Source organism: Canis lupus, chromosome 7 (assembly GCF_011100685.1).
Source record: "Canis lupus familiaris isolate Mischka breed German Shepherd chromosome 7, alternate assembly UU_Cfam_GSD_1.0, whole genome shotgun sequence".
NCBI classification, from domain to species: domain Eukaryota; kingdom Metazoa; phylum Chordata; class Mammalia; order Carnivora; family Canidae; genus Canis; species Canis lupus.
The window spans coordinates 22,912,823-22,935,737 of NC_049228.1; the positions used below are offsets into that span (position 1 = coordinate 22,912,823).

Sequence of the window (22,915 nt, forward strand, 5' to 3'; positions counted from 1 at the left end):
ATTTTATTTATTTATTCATGAGAGACAGAGAGAGAGGCAGAGATACAGGCAGAAGGAGAAGCAGGCTCCATGCAGGGAGCCAAAGGTAGGCGCTCAACCACTGAGCCACTCGGGCAACCCCACTAGCGACTTAAATACATAAATCTCCACTCCCACCATCATCCATTTTCTGCAGACACACACACACACACACACACATGTGCACACACATGCTCACACACAGAGGTACCATAGACACATCTACCTCATGACCTTTTGTGTCACTTCCCTCTGCTTTCATATCACTGGCACAATAGTATTAGGTGACAACAATAGGAAACAGAGGCATGGAGGGTATAAAAATATGAGTGTAAAAACTCAAAAAAGAAGAAATGAGAATTTTCAATGTTCAGTCTCAAAGATGTAAATTAAGACAAAGTAAAAATTTTTGTCTCTCAGGTTGGTAAAGATGAACGATGATAGTCTCTAGAATTGGTGACACAGTGGAAAAGCATGCACACTCATGCACTGCTGGGTTGAGAGAAGATTGATAAACCATCCTGGAGAACAATTTGGCAACCATTGGCCAAAAATATTCTTTTCTTCCAACCTTGTAATTTCATTTCTGGGTATCATAATAAGGAAATAATTAAGAGGTATATTATTATACCTCCTCAAGAGCAGTATTTATGATAGAAAGACAGTCCAGTCCCCCCAAACAAAACACCAAACTACTCTGCCTTTAAAAATAACATTTTGGGGAGGGTGGAGATTTGGATGAAAGGGATCAAAAGGTACAAATTTCCATGTATAAGCTAAACAAGTACTGGGAAAATAATGTACAATATGACTATAGTTTACACTACTGTGTGGTATATTTGAAAGTCGGGGCACCTGAGTGGCTCAGTGGTTGAGTGTCTGCCTTTGGCTCAGGTCGTGATCCCAGGGACCTGGGATTGAATCCTACAGCAGGCTTCCCACAGGGAGCCTGCTTCTCCCTCTGCCTATGTCTCTGTCTCTCTCTCGTTCATGAATAAATAAATAAAATCTTTTTTAAAAAAAATGAATGAATGAAGAAAGAAAGTCACAAAGAGTAAATCTTAAAAGTTATCATCACAAGGAAAAAAACTATTCTCTTTTTCCCTTTTTTTTTTTTTTGTATCTATATGAGGTGATGGAAATTAAACGTATTGTGGTAATCACTTTGAAAATATGTAAGTGAAGTCATTATGCCACATACCTTAAACCTACACCGTGTTATATGTCAATTAACAGTAAAATGGAAAGATAAACAAATGAGTAAATAATAAATAAAATTTTAAAAGATAAAATAGCTGGAGGTAAAACTCAACAAACATCCATGATGGCAACATATGAAGATCCTGAATTCTCTTCCTCCCACAGACACACTAGGTCTACAGCTACTTGTAGAACAATTCCTTCTTTTACAAACCCAAGGTCTGGCTGAGTGATGACTACACACGGGTAGGAGAGGCCGGGACACAGTCACACCATGAACTCCAGCCTCAGCATAGCGAACCACAACAGGGAACTCAAGCCCCACAGGTTCTTCCTGATGAGTGGGAAGGGTTCCAACCTCTCACTGGGCATCCCAAGTTTTAAGACACACACTTAAGAGACAAGCCCCCAAAACATCTAACTTTGAAAATTAACAGAGTTCGTGTCCCAACAAGACTAGCCATCTGAGAACCCACCCACAAAGAGCTGGTGTGCCCAGCTCTGAGGCTGCCCATGGCACCCAGACTTCACGTGAAGGAGACTTACCTGCTGATATTCAAGTGCTGACCCAAGGGGCAGGTGTCCAAAGTACCACACACATATTAGCTGGCCAGAACGTGTTCTAGGGATGCAGATGGGTGGGTGCTATCTTGGCTGTGTCCCTAAGCACTGGTAGCTCCCAGGAAGGAGTTTTTTATACACATCTGGTGTTGGCGTCCTGATTTGTGCAGGTGCTGCCTAGGGGGATGCCTCTTGATCACCTGGCTCTAGGCCAGGGGAGTTTGTCCCTCATCCCATGGGACTGTAGTAATTGGTGTTACCCAGAAAGAAACACATACCCCAGTCTGGTGTACCGATTTCTGCCACTGTTGCCAGGGAACACCTCCACATCATCTGGCTTTGGTGGCCAGTGAGTTTACGCTCATGAGTCCCACAGATCTGTCCCAGTGAACCAAGGGTTCTTAAACAGGTACCACCCCTAGGACAAAGCAAGAGGCAGCAAACCCAGAGCTCTTTCTGTGGAGGAGGTCTATTAGCTAGCCATCATGACCTGCTGAGGGGCAGGCTTCTAATTTAAACATGCATCTTGGGGCTGACTAAAATCCTTTCCAGAGACCACTAAATGGTGGATACTATCTTCACATTCACCCTCTGCCACACTTGAGAGTGCCAGGGTCTGGAGGGGAGCTTTATATGCAGCTGGTGCCCTGGCTTTTATTCCATGGAGTGGGGCGAGGAGGGCTTACATTCCTGGGATCCACGGGACTGTGGCAATCAGGGAGACAGTCCTTGGCAGGTGGTTTCCACCCCCAGGGCACTACAGACAGCACACAGTGTCCAGTCTTTCTATGAAGAAGGCCTCTTCATTCGTGTTGGAGTTTTGGCCAGAGGGTCAGGCCTCAGGTTTTGACACACCTTTAGAAGCCTACAGAGCTGCTCTCAACAAACAGAAGCTGTGGACATCATCGTAGAGCACCCTCTGCCTTGCTCCATATCTCCAGGATGACCCAGGAAAGAGCCTGTACGCTCACGTGGAGCCCCTGGTTTCCATGACTGCCAGTCAGGCTTGTGAGAGGTTGTGCCAACATCATCTGTGACCTCAGTACATTTCAGCACGTTTAAATTTTTTTCCCCACACAAGAAAATAAATAAATAATCAAAGTGTAAGAAGTGTTAAAATGTTCTTTACATCCACTCATTCCACAAAAAACAAACAAACAAACAAACAAAAAAAAAAACCAGCCTCCTAATTAGTAATTAAGCACATGGATTTCTTCCTGGGGAGCAGGGATGTCATTTCAACCATTTTTAATAACCTTTGAGAATGAACAGTATGAAATTTCCTGAGCATTCACACACTTTGCTGGTCCTGCTGACTTAACGTTCCGTAAACAGCCCATCAAAGCTCAAACGAGAAAAGGCTGGTGTGCATAATGAGCTTGTGGGTTGGGCTCCTTTTCCACAGTAAAAGTGCAGAGCTGCCTGCAGGTTTTTCTTCCTATCAACCTGATCTGCCACCTAAACTAAAATAGAGAAGCAGGTCCTTGGAATTTCAACAATACAACAGAAAGGACAAAACCCCCAAATACAGAAGGTCAGTGGTATGAAGGCTAAGGGAATGATAGTAAGTCCCACCTTAGACAGCCTGGATATTTTGCATCTCTTTATCCTTGAGAAGACACCTTAGTACCCAGTACAGGCTAGTCCTGGGAGAGATACAGACACTGTGGTACCCTCAGCTGGGGGCGTCAGCCCTCCTTTTGCCACCTTATCCCATTTATATCAAGGTCTCTCTGAGAACTCTTAAAATTCCAGCTGAGCAGCTCCCGACACCAATTTCCTGTTTTTCCCATTCCTCCGCCAAATAAATAATTTTGAGATCTCTCTTAAAAATTTGCTTTGGCATTTCAGTTGCCAGGTACAGTTTACAGAATCAATGCTGCCCTAAGAAGTAGTGTTTAAATAGTGTTAAATATACTTGATGATTCAGAGGCATTGCAGGAGTCTTTATTTAAAGGAAGCTTGGAGCAGATCCTCATGCAATGAAAGTAACCTCCCAACTTAGGTTAGATGATTGCATATCAGGCTTTCAGAAAATGAGACATCACAGTACTTTCAGAGCATTCGGATTTGTCCAACACGTCTCATATTCACTCAGTAAACATGTACTGCCTGTGTTTACTTAATAATATCTGAACATTTTTGCCTCTGCCATGTGGTCACAAATAACCCACAGAGACTCTGGCAGCTTTCTAGGAAGCCAGTTCTATTCAGGGACCACACAAACCCAACTACTATGCCAATCAGAATCTAAAGCCCCTTTTCCAATGGTTTAAAAGTCTAAAAAAGCAGAAGATAGGAAGTGTGTGTTCTCAAATTAAACCCAGGTGAGTCTTCAGAGCCCTGTGTGCAAAGAGAACACTTAAAGCCGACCTATGGGTCAACCCCTGCTGTAAAACAGCTTTAGCTGCCTGGCCTCAGTGTGAGAAAGAGAAGGAACAAGGAAAATAGGTGATTAAATGACATTTCAGATTAAATGAGGACTAAAGTCATTTTTTTTTTCCTTTTCATACGTATTAGAAGTCTTTCTAAAATGTTTTCTTCTGCCTTCCGGTCAGATACTTAAATTAACCAAAAGCAACCTGGAAGAGTTGAAGTAACACCAAACTGGGAACCAAGAAACTTGGAATAACTTGGAATGTGACCCCAAGCCTGCCGCTGTGTGATGTCTGGAAAGTGCCTTTCCGTCTCTGGCCTCATGCTCCCGTTTGTGAAAGAGAGGCTGGGCTGGGTTGTCACTAGGCCCCTGTTGTTCTGAGTGTCCAAGTCTGGGATGTCTAGGCTCATCCTGAAGGTTCTCATCCTTCTCATCCTTTCCCACTGTCAGACATCCTGTGATGGGGGCCACAGAAGGTGGAAAGGAGGGATCCCTGGGTGGCGCAGCGGTTTGGCGCCTGCCTTTGGCCCAGGGCGCGATCCTGGAGACCCGGGATCGAATCCCACGTCGGGCTCCCGGTGCATGGAGCCTGCTTCTCCCTCTGCTTCTCTCTCTCTCTCTGTGACTATCATAAATAAATAAAAATTTAAAAAAATAAAATAAAAAAAATAAAAAGAAGGTGGAAAGGATGGAGCTGACCCCACACCTCATGAATAGCTTTTGTTTCTATTGGATCTGTCTTTTGAACTCATCTTGCAATCATGTCCCTCTGTATCCTAAAAAGTGGAATAACTAAAATATCGTAGTTGAGAATACTAGTGAGTTAGAATCCAGTGCCTCGAAGTTTCACTACAAATAATCCCATGCTAAATTGTGTCACATAGATATACATGCATATCTGTGCACAGGAGCTCAGAAGAAAAGAGAATTTTCAGGGACAAAAATGGGCAGAGGACGCCTTAGGGGATCAGCCCTGGCCTGATCAACAGGCAGTGTCTCGAAGTCAAGGCTCTGTGCCACCACATCACCATGAAACGATGAAAACAGCAACCTGCATCAACACACTATGACCCAGGCATAGCTCTAAGCACATGATGTGTATCAATCTATTTAATTATTCCAACAATTGTATGAAACAGAAATAGCTATCATGCTAATTTTTACAAATGAGGGGACTTTAGTTGCCAAGTTCACACAGAGTAAAGGGCTTAAACTCAGAACACCTGACTCCCCATACTGAATTCCTCACCACTACATTAAGTAAAGAATTTAGATGGAAGAAGAGAGTGAGGTCGGACATTTCAGGTGAGGAGACAGTCTGTGCCAAGGCCAGGAGCTAGTAACAGGTGGGTCATGGGGAGAGGAAAGACTTCCCTGATTCGGGAATGTGGTTGACTCTGGGGAGCGAGGAGGTATCAGGTTCTATGTGTGGAAAGGGGCCAGATCATTCCCCATCAACTCATTCAACTCGGACTGCCCACTCCACTCCAGGCCCCATCTTGGCTGCTGGGGAGACACACACATGATCAAGATCCATCAAAGCCCCCAGAAGCCTGCAGGCAATCAGATGGCTCCCACTGCTGAGCCAAGTAGCTTGAACATGGGGGCCCCATGGTGCTGGACTAGAGAAAAGAAAGCCTGCAGTCTAGTAGGAGGCAGGGCCAGAGGCGAGATGGTGACAGAAGTACCAGAAACCGTAAGGTAAGCAGGAGCCTTTCTCTTTCCTACCTGGCTTTCTGTGGCCCAGCAGCATAAGGCATGTCTCTCCTAGTTCCCAAATCTAGCCCTAGGCAGAAAGCCAGAGGGGTGGGGCCACCTGTGTGCACCCTCCCCCTCCACTGCCATGGCTGTTCCTGGCTAAGGTCAGGCCTGTGACACTCTGCACCACTGTCCAAGGGTGCAGTAAAGCCACCACACCCAAGGAGCGAGGTGTGCCCAAGATTACCTCCATTCACAGGATGCATGCCACAGGCTAGATTATAAGGATTATAAGGACATTCTATTGTGCAATTACTTCATATTGTTAATGTCCCTTGAAATAATGTCTAAAATAGATTTCTGGGGATCCCTGGGTGGCGCAGCGGTTTGGCGCCTGCCTTTGGCCCAGGGCGCGATTCTGGAGACCCGGGATCGATTCCCACGTCGGCTCCCGGTGCATGGAGCCTGCTTCTCTCTGCCTGTGTCTCTGCCTCTCTTTCTCTCTCTGTGACTATCATAAATAAATAAAAATTAAAAATAAATAAATAAATAAATAAAATAAAAATAAAATAGATTTCTGCTGTTTATTATTATTCTGCATAAAGTCAGAACTTATTTCAAAAATGGGTCTTGAATACCTACTTTGTGTTCAACAAATATCTACTGAATAAATAAATTAGTGAATGAATAGATTAAAAATTATTGAGCGAGGTACTGCCTACGTTTTATGTTAAACAATTCACCCCCTAAAAAAGACCTTTGTGATAACTCCAGATTTTGAGAGGACCAGAGAGGGAGCAAAGGCTAGGACCAAGGAAAGTTTCCAGATCCGTTGCTAGCTTCCCCCCCAGATGAACAAGATTAACCTCTTCTAGGTACACTCTCCCTTCCTTCCCCTAATGTGAACAGAAACACAAAACAAAAGTTCTAAGAAGAGAATAAGAAAGAGATCCTACGTACAAATCAGAAGCAAATAAATAGAATGGATAATTTCTGAAAATTTAGAAATAATCATAGCTAAAAACCAAGTTGTGATCATATCCAATTTTTCTGGAAGACTAGATCCTGATCAATATTTATCAAAGATTAATAGACTTAGGGGGCTGAAGAAGCTGAAGCAGAAGAGAATAATCACTCCTTCTAGTCACTATTGAGTGAATTTAAAACCTTTTAGCCATCTTCCAAACCAAGAGGACTTAAAGATCAGCACGTCTTCCTGTGCATACTTCCAAACAGAGTAATTCACTCCACAGTTTGTCAAAATTAATCCAGCACTTTGCTTACTCACACATTCATTCATCCTCTTGTTGAATATTTGTTGGGTGAGCTTTATTTTTTTTTAAGATTTTATTCATTTGTTTATGAGAGACACAGAGAGAGGCAGAGACATAGGCAGAGGGAGAAGCAGTCTCCCCACGGAGCCTGATGCAGAACTTGATCCCAGGACCCTGGGATTACAATCTGAGCCAAAGGCAGATGCCCAACCACTGAGCCATCCAGGTGCCCCAGCTTTATTTATTGTTAACATATTAGATACTACAGATGAACCAAGCAGCTGACAGCCCAGTGGAGAGGCTAGACTAGAAGAGAAATGGCACAGGAGAGCAGGGCCATGCAAGTTCATTTAACATCAGCCCCCGAGCACAGTGCCTGGTACACAGTAAGAACTCAGCAAGTATCTGCTGAATAAATAAAAAGTGGGATGGGAATCATGATAAGCTGATCTGAGTGTTCATAAGGCTGACTACAGGGTACCAGAAGAACCCAGAAGAGAACAAACCTACATTAGCAAGACCAAGGAATATTTCCCAGAAGAGATCATTCTAACTAAAAAGCTAGGGAGTAACTTAAGAGTAAATCAGATGAATGTGGGTTTGTGGGAGTGGTTTTCTTTTGGGAGAAAAAGTGCAAAGGCCAGAGGCCAGAGGCCTGGGAAAGAGTGGTATATCTGTGTCACTGCTCATGGTTTGGTGCCACTAGAAATTAACTCTGTGATGTAGTGTGTGTGTTTGTGTGACTGTGTGAGGGAGCAGTAACCATGCATGTGTGAGTGTGCATGTACACAGGTGCATATAAGTGTACATATAGGAATGGGTGTGTGAGCATGCAGTGGGGTCATCCAAGGGTTTACTCAGGAAAGTGACTTGAGCTACTTTGTACTTGAGAAAGCTCCCTTTGGTGTAGCTGAATGAATTCATCTCTTAAGTGAGAGACGTTCAGAATCACTGTGGCCAAAAGGAAGGTAGTAGCTGTGGGATGAATAGGACAGGTCCAAAAGATACTGTCAAAGTAGAATAGCCATCAACAGACACATGAAAAAATGCTCAACATCTCTCGGCATCAGGGAAATACAAAACAAAACCACAATAAGATACCACCTCACACCAGTCAGAATGGCTAAAAGTTAAGCCAAGAAAAAACAGGTGTTGGCAAGGATATGGAGAAAGGGGAACCCTCTTGCACTGTTCTCTAGAGAACAGTGTAGAGGATCCTCAGAAAGCTGAAAATGGACCTACCCTATTATCCAGCAATTGCACTACTAGGGATTTACCCCAAAGATACAAATGCAATGATCCGAAGGGGCACCCGCACCCCAATGTTCACAGCAGCAATATCCACAATAACCAAACTATGGAAAGAACTCAGATGTCTATCAATAGGTGAATGGGTAAAAAATACGTGATATATATATAATGGAATATCACTCAGCAATCAAAAAGAATGAAATCTTGCCATCTGCAACAACATGGATGGAATTAGAGGGTATTATGCTAAGTGAAATAAGTCAATCAGAAAAAGACAATTGTCATATGATCTAATTCATATGTGGAATTTAAGAAACAAAACAGAGGGTCATAGGGGAAGGGAAGGAAAGTTAAAACAAGATGAAATCAGAGAGGGAAACAAACCTCTGAGACTCTTAATCATTGGAAACAAACTGAGGGTCACTAGAGGGGAGGGGTTGGGGGTATGAGATAACTGGGTGATATACTATATGTTAATTAATTGAATTTAGATTTTAAAAATAAACATTAAAAAAAAGTTAAGTAGTGTTTTTTGGTGACTGATTCCTATCATATGTAATCTATTTTGAGGGAGGTGGTGGCAAAGGGTCTCCATGTGGGACAGGAACTCTAAGTGCTGACCTATGTGGACAGAGGCCTTTGCTGAGAGGAATTAGAAAAAACAAAAATACAACAAAACAAAACAGGAGGCATGGATTGAGATGGAACGGTCAAGATAGACCAGGATCTATCACTCCTTACAGTTCCTGCCATAAAAGTTAAGAGGCAGCTTCACACAGTAGGTAAGAGCATGTTGTCTAGGAAGAGCACGCACATTTGAGGTCCAGGCTTGTGACCTCAGGCAGCGTCCTATCCTGCTCCAGCTTCTCCACCTATTTCCTCCACTTATTCTGAGGAGCACATGTGTTCATGCTTGTGCAGTGAACACAGTATGGCCTGGAACAAAGTACCACACGAACTATTTGTCAAATACAAATTTCTTCAGTAACGTCTTGAGATGATTGAGCTTGCATTTGCAATGCTTTACATTTCTGTTACTTCATCTTCCATGATCTTCCTGTGTGTTGATGCTGTCTCCTGCTTTGATCATCAGCATATTATCACAAGGCCTTGAGACTCGGATCTCTCTTACCTTGAAATAACCCTGTCTGAATCTGTGTCTGCTTCTGACATCATCTCCTCCCCAAGAGCAGAGTTTCTGTGCAGGGCACACAAGACCCTACTCTCTGTCTTCATTCTCTGACCATTCATTCATATCTCCACTCACTGTAATGGAGCATCTGCCCCTTCAGACTCCCAATTCTGGAGTAAAACTGCTCTCTCTCAAGCCACCAGTGATAACCTAACTGCTGGATCCACTGAGTCCTCCTCAAGCCTGCTGGATGGCTGGACACCACTGCACCATCTGACACGTTCAAAGTCCTATCCGTTTCTCTTTTCCCCAATTCTGTTGTTTCCCAGGCCTCCTTCTGTCTCCATGGTTAACCACTCTCCTTCCCTAACCTCAAGGAGCTCTCAGACTCAGCTAGGCAAGACAAGACCCTCCCAGTGGCTAGGCTGTAATAACTGGTTACAGGTCTGCTCCCACTAGGAAGCAAGGTCTTGCCCATTTTTGATTCTCCAGCACATGGTTAAATGCCTGAAACTTCACCTGCTAGAAGCTCAATATGTTGGATAAGTGAATAAATTAATGGAGGAATGAACAAGTAGAATCCAACTACTTTACTTCTTCCCTATCCTTTCCAAAATGTATAGCAATTATTTGTATGAAAATTAGCAAATGATGAGTAGCTGCTTACAGTAGCTGTATTCACTGTGGCCAAAAAGTGGAAGCCACCACAATGTCCATCAACTGAAGAATGAATAAACAAAATGTGATATATCTATGGGATATTACTCAGCAATAAAAAGAAATGGAGCTCCGGTACATGTTAAACATGATGAACCAACCTCCAGTGAAAGAAGCCAGATCCAAATATGAAATGTCCAGAAGAGGCCAATCTATCGAGGCTGAAAAGAAATTAGTGGTGGTCTCTCACGGTGGTGGATGCAGGAAGGTGAGGAGGGAAATGGAAATGGGGAGTGGCTGCTGATGGCTTCAGCATCTCTTTTGGATCAAATGAAACCTTTTAAAATCAGATTCGTAAAAGTTTCACAATTCTTAAAAAAAAAAAAAAAGGACGGCTGGGTGTCTCAGTGGTTGAGCATCTGCTTTCAGCTCAGGTCGAAATCTTGGGGTCCTGCAATCAAGTCCTGAATTAGGATCTCCACAAGGATCCTGCTTCTCCCTCTGCCTATGTCTCTGCCTCTCTCTGGTGGTCTCTCATGAATAAATAAATAAAATCTTAAAAAACAACAACAACATTGATTGTAGAGTGTGAACACATGACTCTATGGTATGTAAGTTATAGCTCATGCTATTTTTTTAAGTAAATAAACAAATATAAACTCCACCTGGAATGCTCAAACCAAAAAAGTAGCAAGACTTGTTTCCTGCAGGAAATCTCTGGAAGTTTCAATTTTTACTTGAACAGACAGCGTTTTCCCACCACGGATACTGCCAAGGCCTCTCTGCAGGTAGTATCATGGGGAGCACAGGGCTAGGAAGTGAGGCAAGAGAGGGCTGTGGGAGAAGAATGGCACATGGGAAGTACCCTTCAGACCACAGGCTAGCAAACTATGGCCATGGGCAAAATCTGGCTTGCTGGGCAGCCCGGATGGCTCAGCGTTTAGCGCCGCCTTCAGCCCAGGGCGTGATCCTGGAGATCCAAGATTGAGTCCCGCGTTGGGCTCCCTGCATGGAGCCTGCTTCTCCCTCTGCCTGTGTCTCTGCCTCTCTCTCTCTCTCTCTCTCTCTGTCTCTCATGAATAAATAAATAAATAAAATCTTTTAAAAAAAAATCTGGCTTGCTGCCTATGCTTATAAATAAAGTTTTACTGAGACACAGACGCATTCATCCATTTACATGTTGTCCGCGGCTGCTCCACACACTCTAAAGACAGAATAGCTGCAACAGAGACTGTATGGCCTGCAAAGCCTGAGTCATTTACTACTGTCACTTCACGGAAAAAGTTTGCTGACCCCTGCTCTAGACTCACAAGCCTAGGGTCTTGCTACTTCAATATGGTCCACACAATAGCACAACTACCGAGGAGTCTGTTAGAAATGCAGAATCTCCGGCTGCCCCAGACCTGCTGAATCAAAATCTGTACTGTGTCACTTAGTTGTGTTAGTGCAAAAAAGCAGATGCCAAGACTGGATTCATGTACAAAATTTCATTAGGGGAGACAACTCGGAGAAAGAATAGGGTGGGCGGGTGCCTGGAAAGGCTGGGATAGCCCTCGGTCCGTCCTATCAGTCTGACCTTGAAGGAAGGAAAGAGGGAGCAGAGGTACAGCGGAAGCTGTTCAGACACAGGAATGTTCTGCAAGCCCTTTGAGAGTCTTGAAGCCAGAGTTGGCTGTCAGAGATGCCCTGATGCTCAGGAACTGGTTTGCTTTATCCTCACCACACCAAAGTGTATGTGGCCTCAGTGCAAATGTCGTGATGAATTCAGAGCATAGCTCCTGGGGTCTCTGGTCAGTGAAACAGCCAGCAGTTGGAGGCCTGTGAGGCTTATCCTCAGTACAACCACTGCAAGGCATGTGCCCATGGCAGCCATTGCATTTTAAGAATCCCGAGTGATCTCTATCAATATTTAAGGTGAGAAGCAATGCTCTAGAGCGTGAGTTGGCAAACTTTTTCTTTTCCCCACAAAGAGCCTCCAGTGCAGAAAGTTCCTCTCACCATTCTTCTCATCCCTAATGGGCATACAGCAATCTAAATTTCTATTTTATGTCTCCTACAAATGTAACTGAGAGCCTAACACTGTGCTAGGTATTTTAGGATGACAAAAGTGAATCAGATATGCATCTGGCTCCTGGGGAACTTTGAGTAGATAGAAATGAGACATGTACAGAACTGATAAGGCAGGAAGCAACACGTACCCCCAGAAACCACCTGTGAAGGGCTGTGGAAGCTATGTGAGCTCACCCTCACATAGGAATCTGGGAAGGCTGTACAGTCAAGGGGCTCAGCTGTTAGCCAGGAAAGGGGCAGAGTGACAGGTTTCACTTCTAACAGTAGACATTGTTCCCCTTCTGGAGGGGCATACAGGCACAAGATCAAAACCCCTCATGTGCAGATGCTAACTTACAACCATCAGGGCACATGGCTTGTCTACACAAGCATGTGCATGTATCTCATTCTCACCACAGAAGGCAAACCCACCCCACAGAGACCAACATCAGCCCTCACATCCATAGTTCTTCCATGCAAAGGGTAGGGGTGCTATAGCTTTGTTGCACACCTGGGCCCTAGTCAGGGAGCAGAGCTGTAATGTGGAACGAAATGCATAATTTGCCAGGGTGCCATGAGGGCAAGCACTGTGACTTTGATCATTGCTATGACATAGGAAGAGGCAGCTGAGGAGGATGGTCACAGAATCCTCATCCTGAGGAGCTCTGTAACAGGTATGTACGTGGCTCTTCCGCTCCCATTAAGACTGGATAAAGTGGGAGAGAGCACACATGGTCCTTCTGTTCAATTCTCCTCACATCCATGCTGACACTTCTGAGTGCAGGATCTGTCTTCTGTGAAGCTCCATGTCCACACTAGTGAAACTTCTTACCCTGAGTACACAGCTCCCTTGTTGGGAGAAGGGGATGTCTTGACATCCCATAAAATTGCATTTTTCAGATGTCATTCAAAATATACCCAAAAAAGCCATCAAAGTGCTCTAAACAAGAGGTTTTAAACCCATGGCAGTAGACACTGGCCATCAAGCAAATCCAAAAAGCTCTGAAAGTTATGTAAACTATGTGAATATGTACATTTCTCTGGGGAGTAAGCATAGCTTTCATCAGATTTTCAAAAGAGTTTGTGATGCCAAAAAAGCTTTAGTGCCATTGTCCAATTTATTCAAAATAGTACTGCTCAGGGTAAAAAGAACACATGATTTTTTAAAAATTGAATTCTTTTAGGCATCTGATTCTACAGTGTTCTCAATCATCTTGAAACCATCTCGTGAAAAATCCTATTTACCATCATTCCTATTTCACAGATTACCTAACTAAATTCCTAAGAAATTAAAATGAATATTCTGGCGTAAGGAAAAATGATAGGTTCTGGGTAGAATCAAAGATAAGTAGGGTAACACCCACTGCTCTTAGTGATGACTGTCTCCCGCTGTTAATACCACGTCATACATAAGTACCAGGAGCCAAGCCCTGTGTTGGGCACTTTGCATATGTGACTTATTTAAACACCATAATGATTCCGTAAAGACCTTATCTCATTCCTCGATCTGAGGAATCCAAGGTTCAGAAAAGTTCAATGGGTGGCCAAAGATCAGAGCCCTAATAAGTGTCTGAGATGAGATCTGATTCCAGGTCTGCCTGACTTCTCAGTTCTGTACTCTGAAACTTGGATCCTCAGAAGAGAACTGGTCTTCAAGTTAGGGACAGTTTCTTAGACATCTTTGTATTCTCCGCGGTGCCTTGCAGGCTTTGTATGGCAAGGCACTCAGTAAATATTTGTTGAATGAAGAAACACGGACTTGGGCTCTAATCCTGCCATGGACTTACTCAGTCTCCTGCAACTTGGAGCTGCAGGTGGTTACTCAGCTGGGCAACTGCAGGGAACATTTGAAATCAATTACGGGTGAGGAGGAACCCATTAAAAGTTTCTCTTCTGTGTATGTTGGGGTTGAAGGAGGGGAAAGGAAGCTGAGAAGGAGGGAACAGGATGGTTTCAGGGTTGGGTGCTGGAGCTTAAGGATTTCCCATCAGGATGGGACAGAATTTGGCTTCTGTCCACTGCTGAGTTCCAACAACCCAACCAAATAGGCTGGTGACCTCAGGTTACTCCTCCATGGCCCCACCTCCCTAAATTGCCAGGTCCCTGCATCCTTACTTTCATGGAGGCCCGTATGCCAGAGCAGTCCTACACAGTCCACTCCCACCTCCTACTGCCCTCATCCAGAGCACAGGCAATAGGCAACTTTGGAAGGCCTAAGCCTGGGGTGGTGGGGGACACCATCACATCCCCTCTAGGGGCCAGAAAGAACTTCAGCACCTAAAGTCTGTGAGGACCTGCATTGTTCCTGGCCCTGAATAAAAGGATTCCAGCAATCCATTCTGGAATCTAACTTCTTATTTTGGAAGAATGTGGGAGTTTAGGGTGGAGGGAGGAAGTAACTAGTTGATTTTGTTTTACTAGTTCCTGCAAGTGCAAGTCAGTTACAACCCCCAATACCACTTTAGCCCTTTCACATAGGCCCTGCAAAAAGACCTGTATGAAGCCAACCCTAAGGGATGCCTACCAACAACACTCTGGGAGGGGATGATAAAATACAGTCCAGAGGCCAGGACAGGGATGGCATTCCAAGAAACCAGACACATTCCCCACTACGTGGCTTCCAAAGAGTCACCTACTCTCTTATGCATGAAGCAACACTGCCACCTAGTGCCCCCTGTGAGAAGTATTCCCTGAGGCCCCACATCACAGGGGGGTTCCCTCACAGTGGCCAGTAGAATTGAATTGCTTAAGGTATCTTCTGAAGGCAAAATGCCCCAAGTTTGGGACATTGAGAACTGAGATGCTGAGTCTAAGGAGATAGAAGCTGAGGTTGGAGGGCCATTGGAAAAGAGTTTCAGGGTCCAGTCTTGCAGCATCTCAGATAATTCTCATTGGAGCAACAGAACTTCAAAGGCTGGATTAGGTTTAGCTCCCAGGAACATGATCCAGTTGTTATTTTGCACAGGTGAAGGCCCACCAGCACAGGAACAGGCAGTGACCAGCTACAGGACCAGGGCTGGGTAAGAGAGGGCAGACGGACTGGTCTGTTGATAAGAGTGAGTAAATTCATGTAAATCAGAGACTTTTAAACCTGAGGGGGACTGCCTTTGGCCACCTCACAGCTCTAAGCCATGGGACCCATGGGCGAAGTAAGGACATGAAGCACAGTGAGTAGACGAAGACTTATGCCCTCGGGAGCCCGGCCACTAAAATCCTGAAGAATGAAGGCTTTGTTCTCAGCCCCCATCTTTCCCAGACTTTTACCCTAGATCTTTCCTGAATATGTTCTGATGTGTGCAAGCCTAAGGTAAGCTACAGGAAGTTAGGTGGAGAGGAGCCTGACCTGGGTATTCCCCACCCTCGGCGCTCCTGGTGTGGACCTAAAGGGGAAATACCAGTACACCACAGGGGCCACTTTGATTTGAAGAGAAAGAAGCCTCAGAGGCTAGACTTTCGGCAAAAGACTTCCTGCCTAATTTTACATGCTTCTAGAGGCAAGGGAGTTCAGAGGGACACTGGAGAAGGATCTGAGCGTGTGCACTGTGGCCAGGGTCGGTAGGAGGGGGGCCAGGTGACTGGGGAAGGACAAGTGGGGCAAGGGACAGAGATGTGGGTGGGGGGTGGGGAGGCAGGTGAGGCACAACAAGCAATGCTATAACTAGAATCAGCTCTCAATGCTATTCTGCAGAGCACAAGACGAGACATGGAAGGTATAGGACAGAAGTCAGGTACCCACTGTCCTGAATTTGTTCCCTCAGGTTTGGCTTTTAATAACTGAGAGCCTCTGAGAACTTCGCTCATATATTCCTGTTGGATCCTTCTCTGATTTTTCACAGCCAGGGAACTGATCCCAGGTCCCTCTGTTGCTACTGCAGGAGGAGGGGTGAGTGGAGCCGTGGGTCTTGGTCTAGACTGCAAGCACACAGTCTCCCTGGCAGATGGGTACTAGGAAGCGAGATTAGGCAGCAAGAAGATGTCATCTGGGAAAAGCTGTGAAGCTGCCAACTCTGATCAGATAATCATCTCATTATTTCTTCCATTTGGCCCCAGAATAAGGATTTCCTTCTACTTTTTCTCTGCCCCCACCTATCTTACAGCCCAGCCCCTTCTCTCTCCCCTCCCCTCACGCCCTCTCTCCCACCCAAAAATAAAATAAAGCAAAACCACAAGACTCTAGAGTGCTCAGTGTCTGGGAATCCCAGCTTCCAAAGGAGAAATCACAGCCAAAGAGGGGGAGACAGTGTGTCCAGGAGGGATGTTCCAGCAACACCCCATTGAAAGAGGCTCCCTCCTTCCAGATTTCTTTCTCCAGTCTGAAACTTATTTGCAGGCATCCAGCAACCTGAGAAGTTTTTCATTTGGGGAGTTGTCAAGCACTTCAGGAGCTCTAGGGTTCCATTCCCACTTGGCCTCTGGCACACTTGTCATTGGTTTTGGTTTCCCAACCAATGTAAATGGGACTGGCAAACATCAAAGGGCATTGTAGATAATACAAATTAATGAGATTGAGATAGATCTACAACATGCCTAGCCTTGTGTGAGGTTCTATCATGGGGGGAATCCAAAGGGATAATGAGACAGTAAGCAATGACCTGTCATGTCTAACCCTCGCCCCTTGCTTGAAACCAAACCCCTCCCCCCGCTTCCTGCCCCCATAAGGCAAGGGAGATAATTATTCCTAATGCTATCCTTTTCTTTGTCCTTCTGGGTGACTTTCCTTGAAAGCCAAGATCTGGGTATAGCAGAAAACACTATAGGTAATGTTCTGGGATATTAGCTGTGATCAGAACCATAGTTACACACGGTTCCCTTTTAGGTCTTTCGTGCAGAAGCCAGGGCTAGACACCGGGATCCTGGCTTGTGAGTGCTCATCTTTCCCAGCTGATGATGCTGTTCTTAGGCTAGATACATGATTGTTAGGACCAGTAAAGGGACCCCAGGACCTGGGCCAGAGAGTAGCATTCTGCTAAGTTCCAGGGCTGCTCAAAGAAGAGAGAACCACCAGGGCTTAAGGCTGTGCACCTGGAAGCCCTGTTCTCCTGTGGCCTGGCCCCACCCATGCCTGGTTCACTGTGTAAGTCCTGGTTCCGACATGTAGTGTCAAAGTTGCCCTGGTCTCTCAGACTGAACTACGAGAAATGGAGCATGACACCTCTTCCCCACTGACAACAAACCAAAGATCTTTCCCTTTAAAGAGGGGTAAGGATCGAGCTGAAGGTCTCCTAAGTGCAAGCAAGACGTATAGAACCACATGAGATCAATACTCATTGGGACAAATGCTCTTGTGGTTAGAGAGTCATTATCGTAGTTGATGTCTGGAGTCCGGCTGTGCTGATGAATAAAGGCCCTTCCCCCCTCCCTCCCTGGCCAGCACCTCCTGGCTCTCCTGCCCCTGTCCCCTTCCTCTCCTCGGCCCCCTATGTCTAATCCAGGCAAAAGTAAAGCCAGCTGTACCCCCAAGGACCACAGAAAGCCCAGGAGTGGGCCATTACCTGCAATGATGGCTGGATTGTTCTGTCCTCCCTCTGGTCTCACCCAGGCTTCCACTGTGAACGCCTCCCGGGGAATCGCAGCCAGCACTTCTGGACGCAGCAGCAGCCGCCCCCGCCTCCCCGAGAAGTACAAGACAGGCAATCCTCCGTGGGGGTTAAAGGTCTCTGCTTCCCGGGAGGGGTCCCCTCCATTCTTCTGGATGCTGTCCTCGGCCAGACTGGTCCTGACACCATGTACAAGGGGATGCTTAGGCCAAGACTGGAAATGCCAGGGAGAGACACCGGGGTCTCCCAGCATGCCCCCAGCTTGCCCCTTCACCGCCTGGCGACGATGCCTGGTCTTGGCTCGGCCTTTCCTTCGGCTCTCTGGTTGGGGTTCCTTTGGGCCACGAATGGTGGCATCCATGGCTGAGCGCTCCTGAGTCTCAGCCTCACCTGGAATCTCCTTGGATCTTCTATCGCCAAGATAAGTGTCATTGTCTCCCTGCAGCTCGGACCACCTATTAGAACCATGCCGGGCCCACAGGGTAGCTGGCTGCTCAGCTTCACCCCTCAGCCCTACACTTCCAGCTGGGCTCATAGCCATGCCCCCTGTGGCATCTGGCTTACTGTGTCCTGCCTGGGGGCTTCCCTGCCCCCCCACAGGGTAGGGCCTCAGGTGGTCCCCAGGCCTGCTGGGGTAGACCCCAAAGAGGTGATTCTGGGGAGCAGCTCTGGGTCTTCGCAGCTTGGCCCCCAGCCAACAGCGTTCTCCTTCTGACAGCACCTGGCTCAGGTGTCCCCTCTGAGCCAGGGATCTCTTGCGTGTCCAGCCCGGCTCCAAGCTGGCAGTACTGAGTGCCCATCCAGCCAGAATCACCAGGCTTATTCTCAGGATCTTTAGGCACATCATACCTCCCCCAGCTCTTTATATGGAACCAGAAGTCAACTTCTGGGTACCACACAGGAATGATGGGGAGAAGAGAAAGAGACGGCGAGCAGTGGATTCGCAGTCACCAGGGAAACTGTTTTGTTCACGGACCAAACTTTTAGGAGCAGCCCCAAAAGAGTGCCTCTTCTGGCTACCGATGATGAGTGCTGTGCTTCCCTCTCCCTTCTCCCTTGACCTGGCTCTCCTGGCTCTAGTTTTGTCCTTGCAGAACAAAGTTCATTTCTCTGGGTTCCTTGGAACCTCCTCCCAAAGAGCTCAGGTTTCTTTCTTTCTTTCCTTTTTTCTTTTGGTCCCTTCTTCAATAGCCCCTCCCCCCGCTGGTACTAGAAGAGGGACACACAGACAGCAGCCAAATCCTCCCAAACACACACTCCCTCCCAAACCGGTACCACTCCCTACCTGAAGTCATTAAAGAGACACTTATCTTCTAATTTTCATTTCTTCCTCCCTTTTCCTGCCCTAAGGGTTCAGTTCTTTCTGGAGCCCTCCACCTAAGATACCTCCACCTTCAAACAAATCGCTGAAAGAACTTGCATACAGAAATACCGAATCTGATGCTTAGATCTCAAATTGCAAAGGGAACGTGAGGGACACAGAAATCCAAGCTGGTACTTAGCTTTTGCTCTCCAGAGGTCCTCCTCAGCCAGATCCCCATCCAGCTGCCAGTGTGCCTGTTCAGGTCACAGTGTTTCCCTCAGCCTGGTGCTTGGGCTTTGGAGCGCGGCGGGTTTTTTATTCCCCTTCCAACTTGTTGGTATGTTGCAAGTCTCCGTAAAGTTCTCCTTGGGGATGCCAGTCTGGTGTCCTAATAACCTTATAAGTCTGAGAGCCCTTGACTTCACCTTCGGGGTGTCTTGTGGGTCCCTGGGAAGATGGGAAAGAGAGTGAGAAGAGCATGTACTTCGGGGAACCTGTTCTCTCAGCGCCTCCTGCTTTCCTCTCTCCCTCTCTCTCTGCCTGTAATTATCTTCTTGTTTGTTTCATTTAAAGACAATGATGATGTCAAAGCTAATAAGTTCGGTGCATCACTCCACCTACTCCCTGTCCCCTCCTTCCTCCTGAAAACCTCCCCACCTCACCGAGGCACAGGGGACAGACGCTACTTCTGGTTTCCCCAGTAAAACATCTCGGGCTTTCTCCTTCAGCAGCCGCAGCCTACACAATCAATAGCAATCAATACTGTCTTGGAGCACTCTTTTCGGTGTGTATTCTCTCTTTCTCTCTCTCTCTCTCTCTCTCTCTCTCTCTCTCTCTCTCTCTCTCTCTCTCTCTCAGACACACACACACTTGCACATGTGTTGTGAACAGATCTGCTTACTGTCGAATAAACCCCCACCAGCCATTCAGGGAACACTTGCTTCTCTTTCTTTGTTTTGCCACAAGCCTCCTGTATTTCCCCCCTCTTTCAATCATTTGGGATTCAAAAGAACAATACCTCAAATTCACTTTACACTGGACATTGGGAGAAAGGAAAAATCAATTAGCCCGCCTTAAGAAGCATTATGTGGGAATGCTATGAATTCGCACTACACAGTCTCTTTTATTCACTCTGAAGTTTCTCACTCGGAAGTTACTAAAAGTCACCATATGCTGAGTGAGCAAATAAACAAATGAGATGCTCAAAATAAGTAGTTTACAAAAGTGAACAGCTAGACACAAGCAATGATTTTTTCAATTGATTTGAAATGAATGGAGAAGATGGGGAAGTAAATAACATGACTCCAGCCTCTGCAATGTTTGCCCAGAGGCAGGCTATGTCTGAGTCCCACCCCCTGAACACACGGACGTGTACATACACTCACGAACGTATGCACACACAGAGAGCATGCTTCTGAATTCTCGACACAGGTGAGGATGTTTGACCACAGGTGGGCACATAAAACAGGTAGAGAAATACATTGGGTCCTTCCTTACTAGGAAAAATTACTCACGGTTCTAAAATCCCTGCTTGTGCTGCCCACACCTAAAACATGCAGCCCACATACTCTGGAGTGAGATCGCAGTGCCCCTTGTGCCTCGAGACTTCCCCTCGTCTTCTCAACTCCTCCAGCCCTGACTGGTCTGCTTCTGACATACTGTGCCCTAATCACCCACTCCCTGGCATGCCCAGCTTCCCTCTGCAGCATCCACTGGAGCCTCAAAGCAAGTCCCCAAAGAGGAGATCGATTCAGGCACGTGGACATTACTAAACAGAAAAGCCCTCGATCCTAGACTGTCCTCTTCCCTTGTTTTCTTATCTCCCTTCACTTCCTTCTGACTTAGTCCTTTCTTTTTCTTTTTTTTTTCTCCCCTCTGAAGCAGCTCAAAAGAGTTTGAGGCTTTGGAAGGGAGTAGAGGGAGAGGTAGAAAAGACAGAGAAGGGGGGGCAGGGAGAAGGGAAGAAAAAGGGAGGGGGGGCAGAGAGAGAGACAGAAAGAGAGAGAGAGAGAAACAGCAGGAAAGACCAGAAGGAAAGAGAGGAACCTTAGTGTAAATGAAGAAAAGATACTCAGGTAAGGAAAGAAGAAAACTTCCCCCTCCTTCATGCCACCCCCATGACCCTCAGAAAAAGGTTCCATACCATTCATTTCAGGAAGGAGGGATTACACAGCAAGGAAGGATTCCGCCTGCTTTTCTGCCCCTGTTAATGTGTGAATGATCTTGTAGTCCCTATAGGGCTGTCCTGGCTCTCAGCTGCTAGTAATCCATTCATAAGGTTTCAAGAAGCTATACAAAACTCAAGCTTCCAGTTTAGTTTCTCTCTCTCCCCTTCATTCCTTTGCTCACCACTCTCCTTCAGCTCTTGGCAGTCCAAAGTTTAAAAAAAAAAAATGTTGAACCATTTCTGTGTTTTCCTCCTGTTGTAACTTTTGCTGTGACATCATAACCCTGCCCACCAACACCCCACCTCTCGCTCTCCTTTCCATCCCCCCTCCATCAGCCCCAGGCCCCCCAAAGCACCCTCCCCACGGAGAAGAAGGGCTCCTGTCAGTTCCAACGTGTGAAAACACAAAGCTACTAGAAGGTGCCCCCCTCCCCTCCGCCCCCCTCCCCTCTCCCCCTCCCTGCCTTACCCACCGCTCAGCCACGGCTCTCTCAAGGCTTGTAACAATGATCCCATCTGTTTGACATGTGCGGAAAGGTGGGCTGGATTCAAGTAATCTGTCAAGTGGATCAGATAAAAACCACAGCAGCCCCCTCCTCAATTCCATCACACACACTTGCACATCACACCCCAGCCAAAGTGTGAGAGAAGTCAGACGTGCACAGCACCCACCCTGGATGCCAGGGAGGGAGACACCACACGTGCCAAAGGCAACGCACATTTATATATACATGAATTTTGTGGCTTGTTTGTTTAGGACAAACACCGGCGCCCCAAGCCCCCAACGCCTCTTCTCCAAGTCCTGCCACTCCGCAAGTGCACAGACTGGAAAGCTGGTAGACTCTGTTTTGAAATCTCCAACGAGAGGGTTTTTCCCCCTTTTTTTCACTCCAAAGCACTATCTGTGGCGATCAGACTCGAGCAGGGTTGCCAGCAAATGCAGGAGGCCCCTTCTAGGGTACAGGCTTTCAAACCAGCGAAGCCAGAGGGAATGGATTTAAGGACACACAGCAGGAGCTGGCTGAATTTATTTTATTTTGACGGGGGTAGCTGGGGGAGGAATATCATTTCTGAAATGCCCAAGCAATGAAGGGAGAGGATATGGATTTCTTAAACAGTTTTTGCAAGAGGAGCGGTGTCTGGTGCTGCAGGTAAATCTATAAGGTGAGAAATTGGAGCTTAAGAGATAAACAGGGACGGGGAGGGAGGGACGGGGAAGGAGGCAGGAGAAGGGAGAGGGGCAGGGGATGGGGACCTGGGGACCGGAGAGAGGGCGAGAAGGGGAGAGGGACAGAGGGGCGAGGGGAAAAGAGCAGGAAGGGAAGGGACAGCAGGCAGGAAAGAGGAGGGAAAGGGGAGGGAGGGGGAGGGGAGGGTTGAAGAGGGAAGGAGTGAAATGGAAGGAGGAGGGGTGGGGGCGAGGGGAAGAGAGAAGAGTCTGGAAGGAGGAAGGACTGAAGAAGAAAAGCGGGGAAGAGAGGAGGGAAGAATGAGACCGAGAGGAAGGAAAAACAAGGAAGAGGTGGTGAGGCACAGAAAATATGGAGACCGGAAGGCAGGCAGATCCATGATGGTTAAATACAGGGAAACCAGAGGGGCAGGTGAGGAGAGCCATTGCAAAACAAGGCAGGGCTTGGGTTTTCTGCACAGAAAACAAAGGAGGGGCTCACTCCAGTGATCAGACACGTTCT

At 46.5% G+C, this 22,915-nt stretch overlaps 1 protein-coding gene across 1 annotated transcript in view; it reads right to left on the bottom strand.

The window, feature by feature from the left end:
- The window catches only part of PAPPA2 (pappalysin 2), a 267,023-nt gene extending 247,415 nt beyond the window's left edge, over window positions 1-19,608 (bottom strand). The window contains 1 exon segment of the mRNA XM_038542421.1: window positions 17,710-19,608. Coding sequence (XP_038398349.1) covers window positions 17,710-18,601 — 892 coding nt within the window. The 5' untranslated portion in view covers window positions 18,602-19,608.
- Window positions 19,609-22,915: the final 3,307 nt, after the last annotated feature.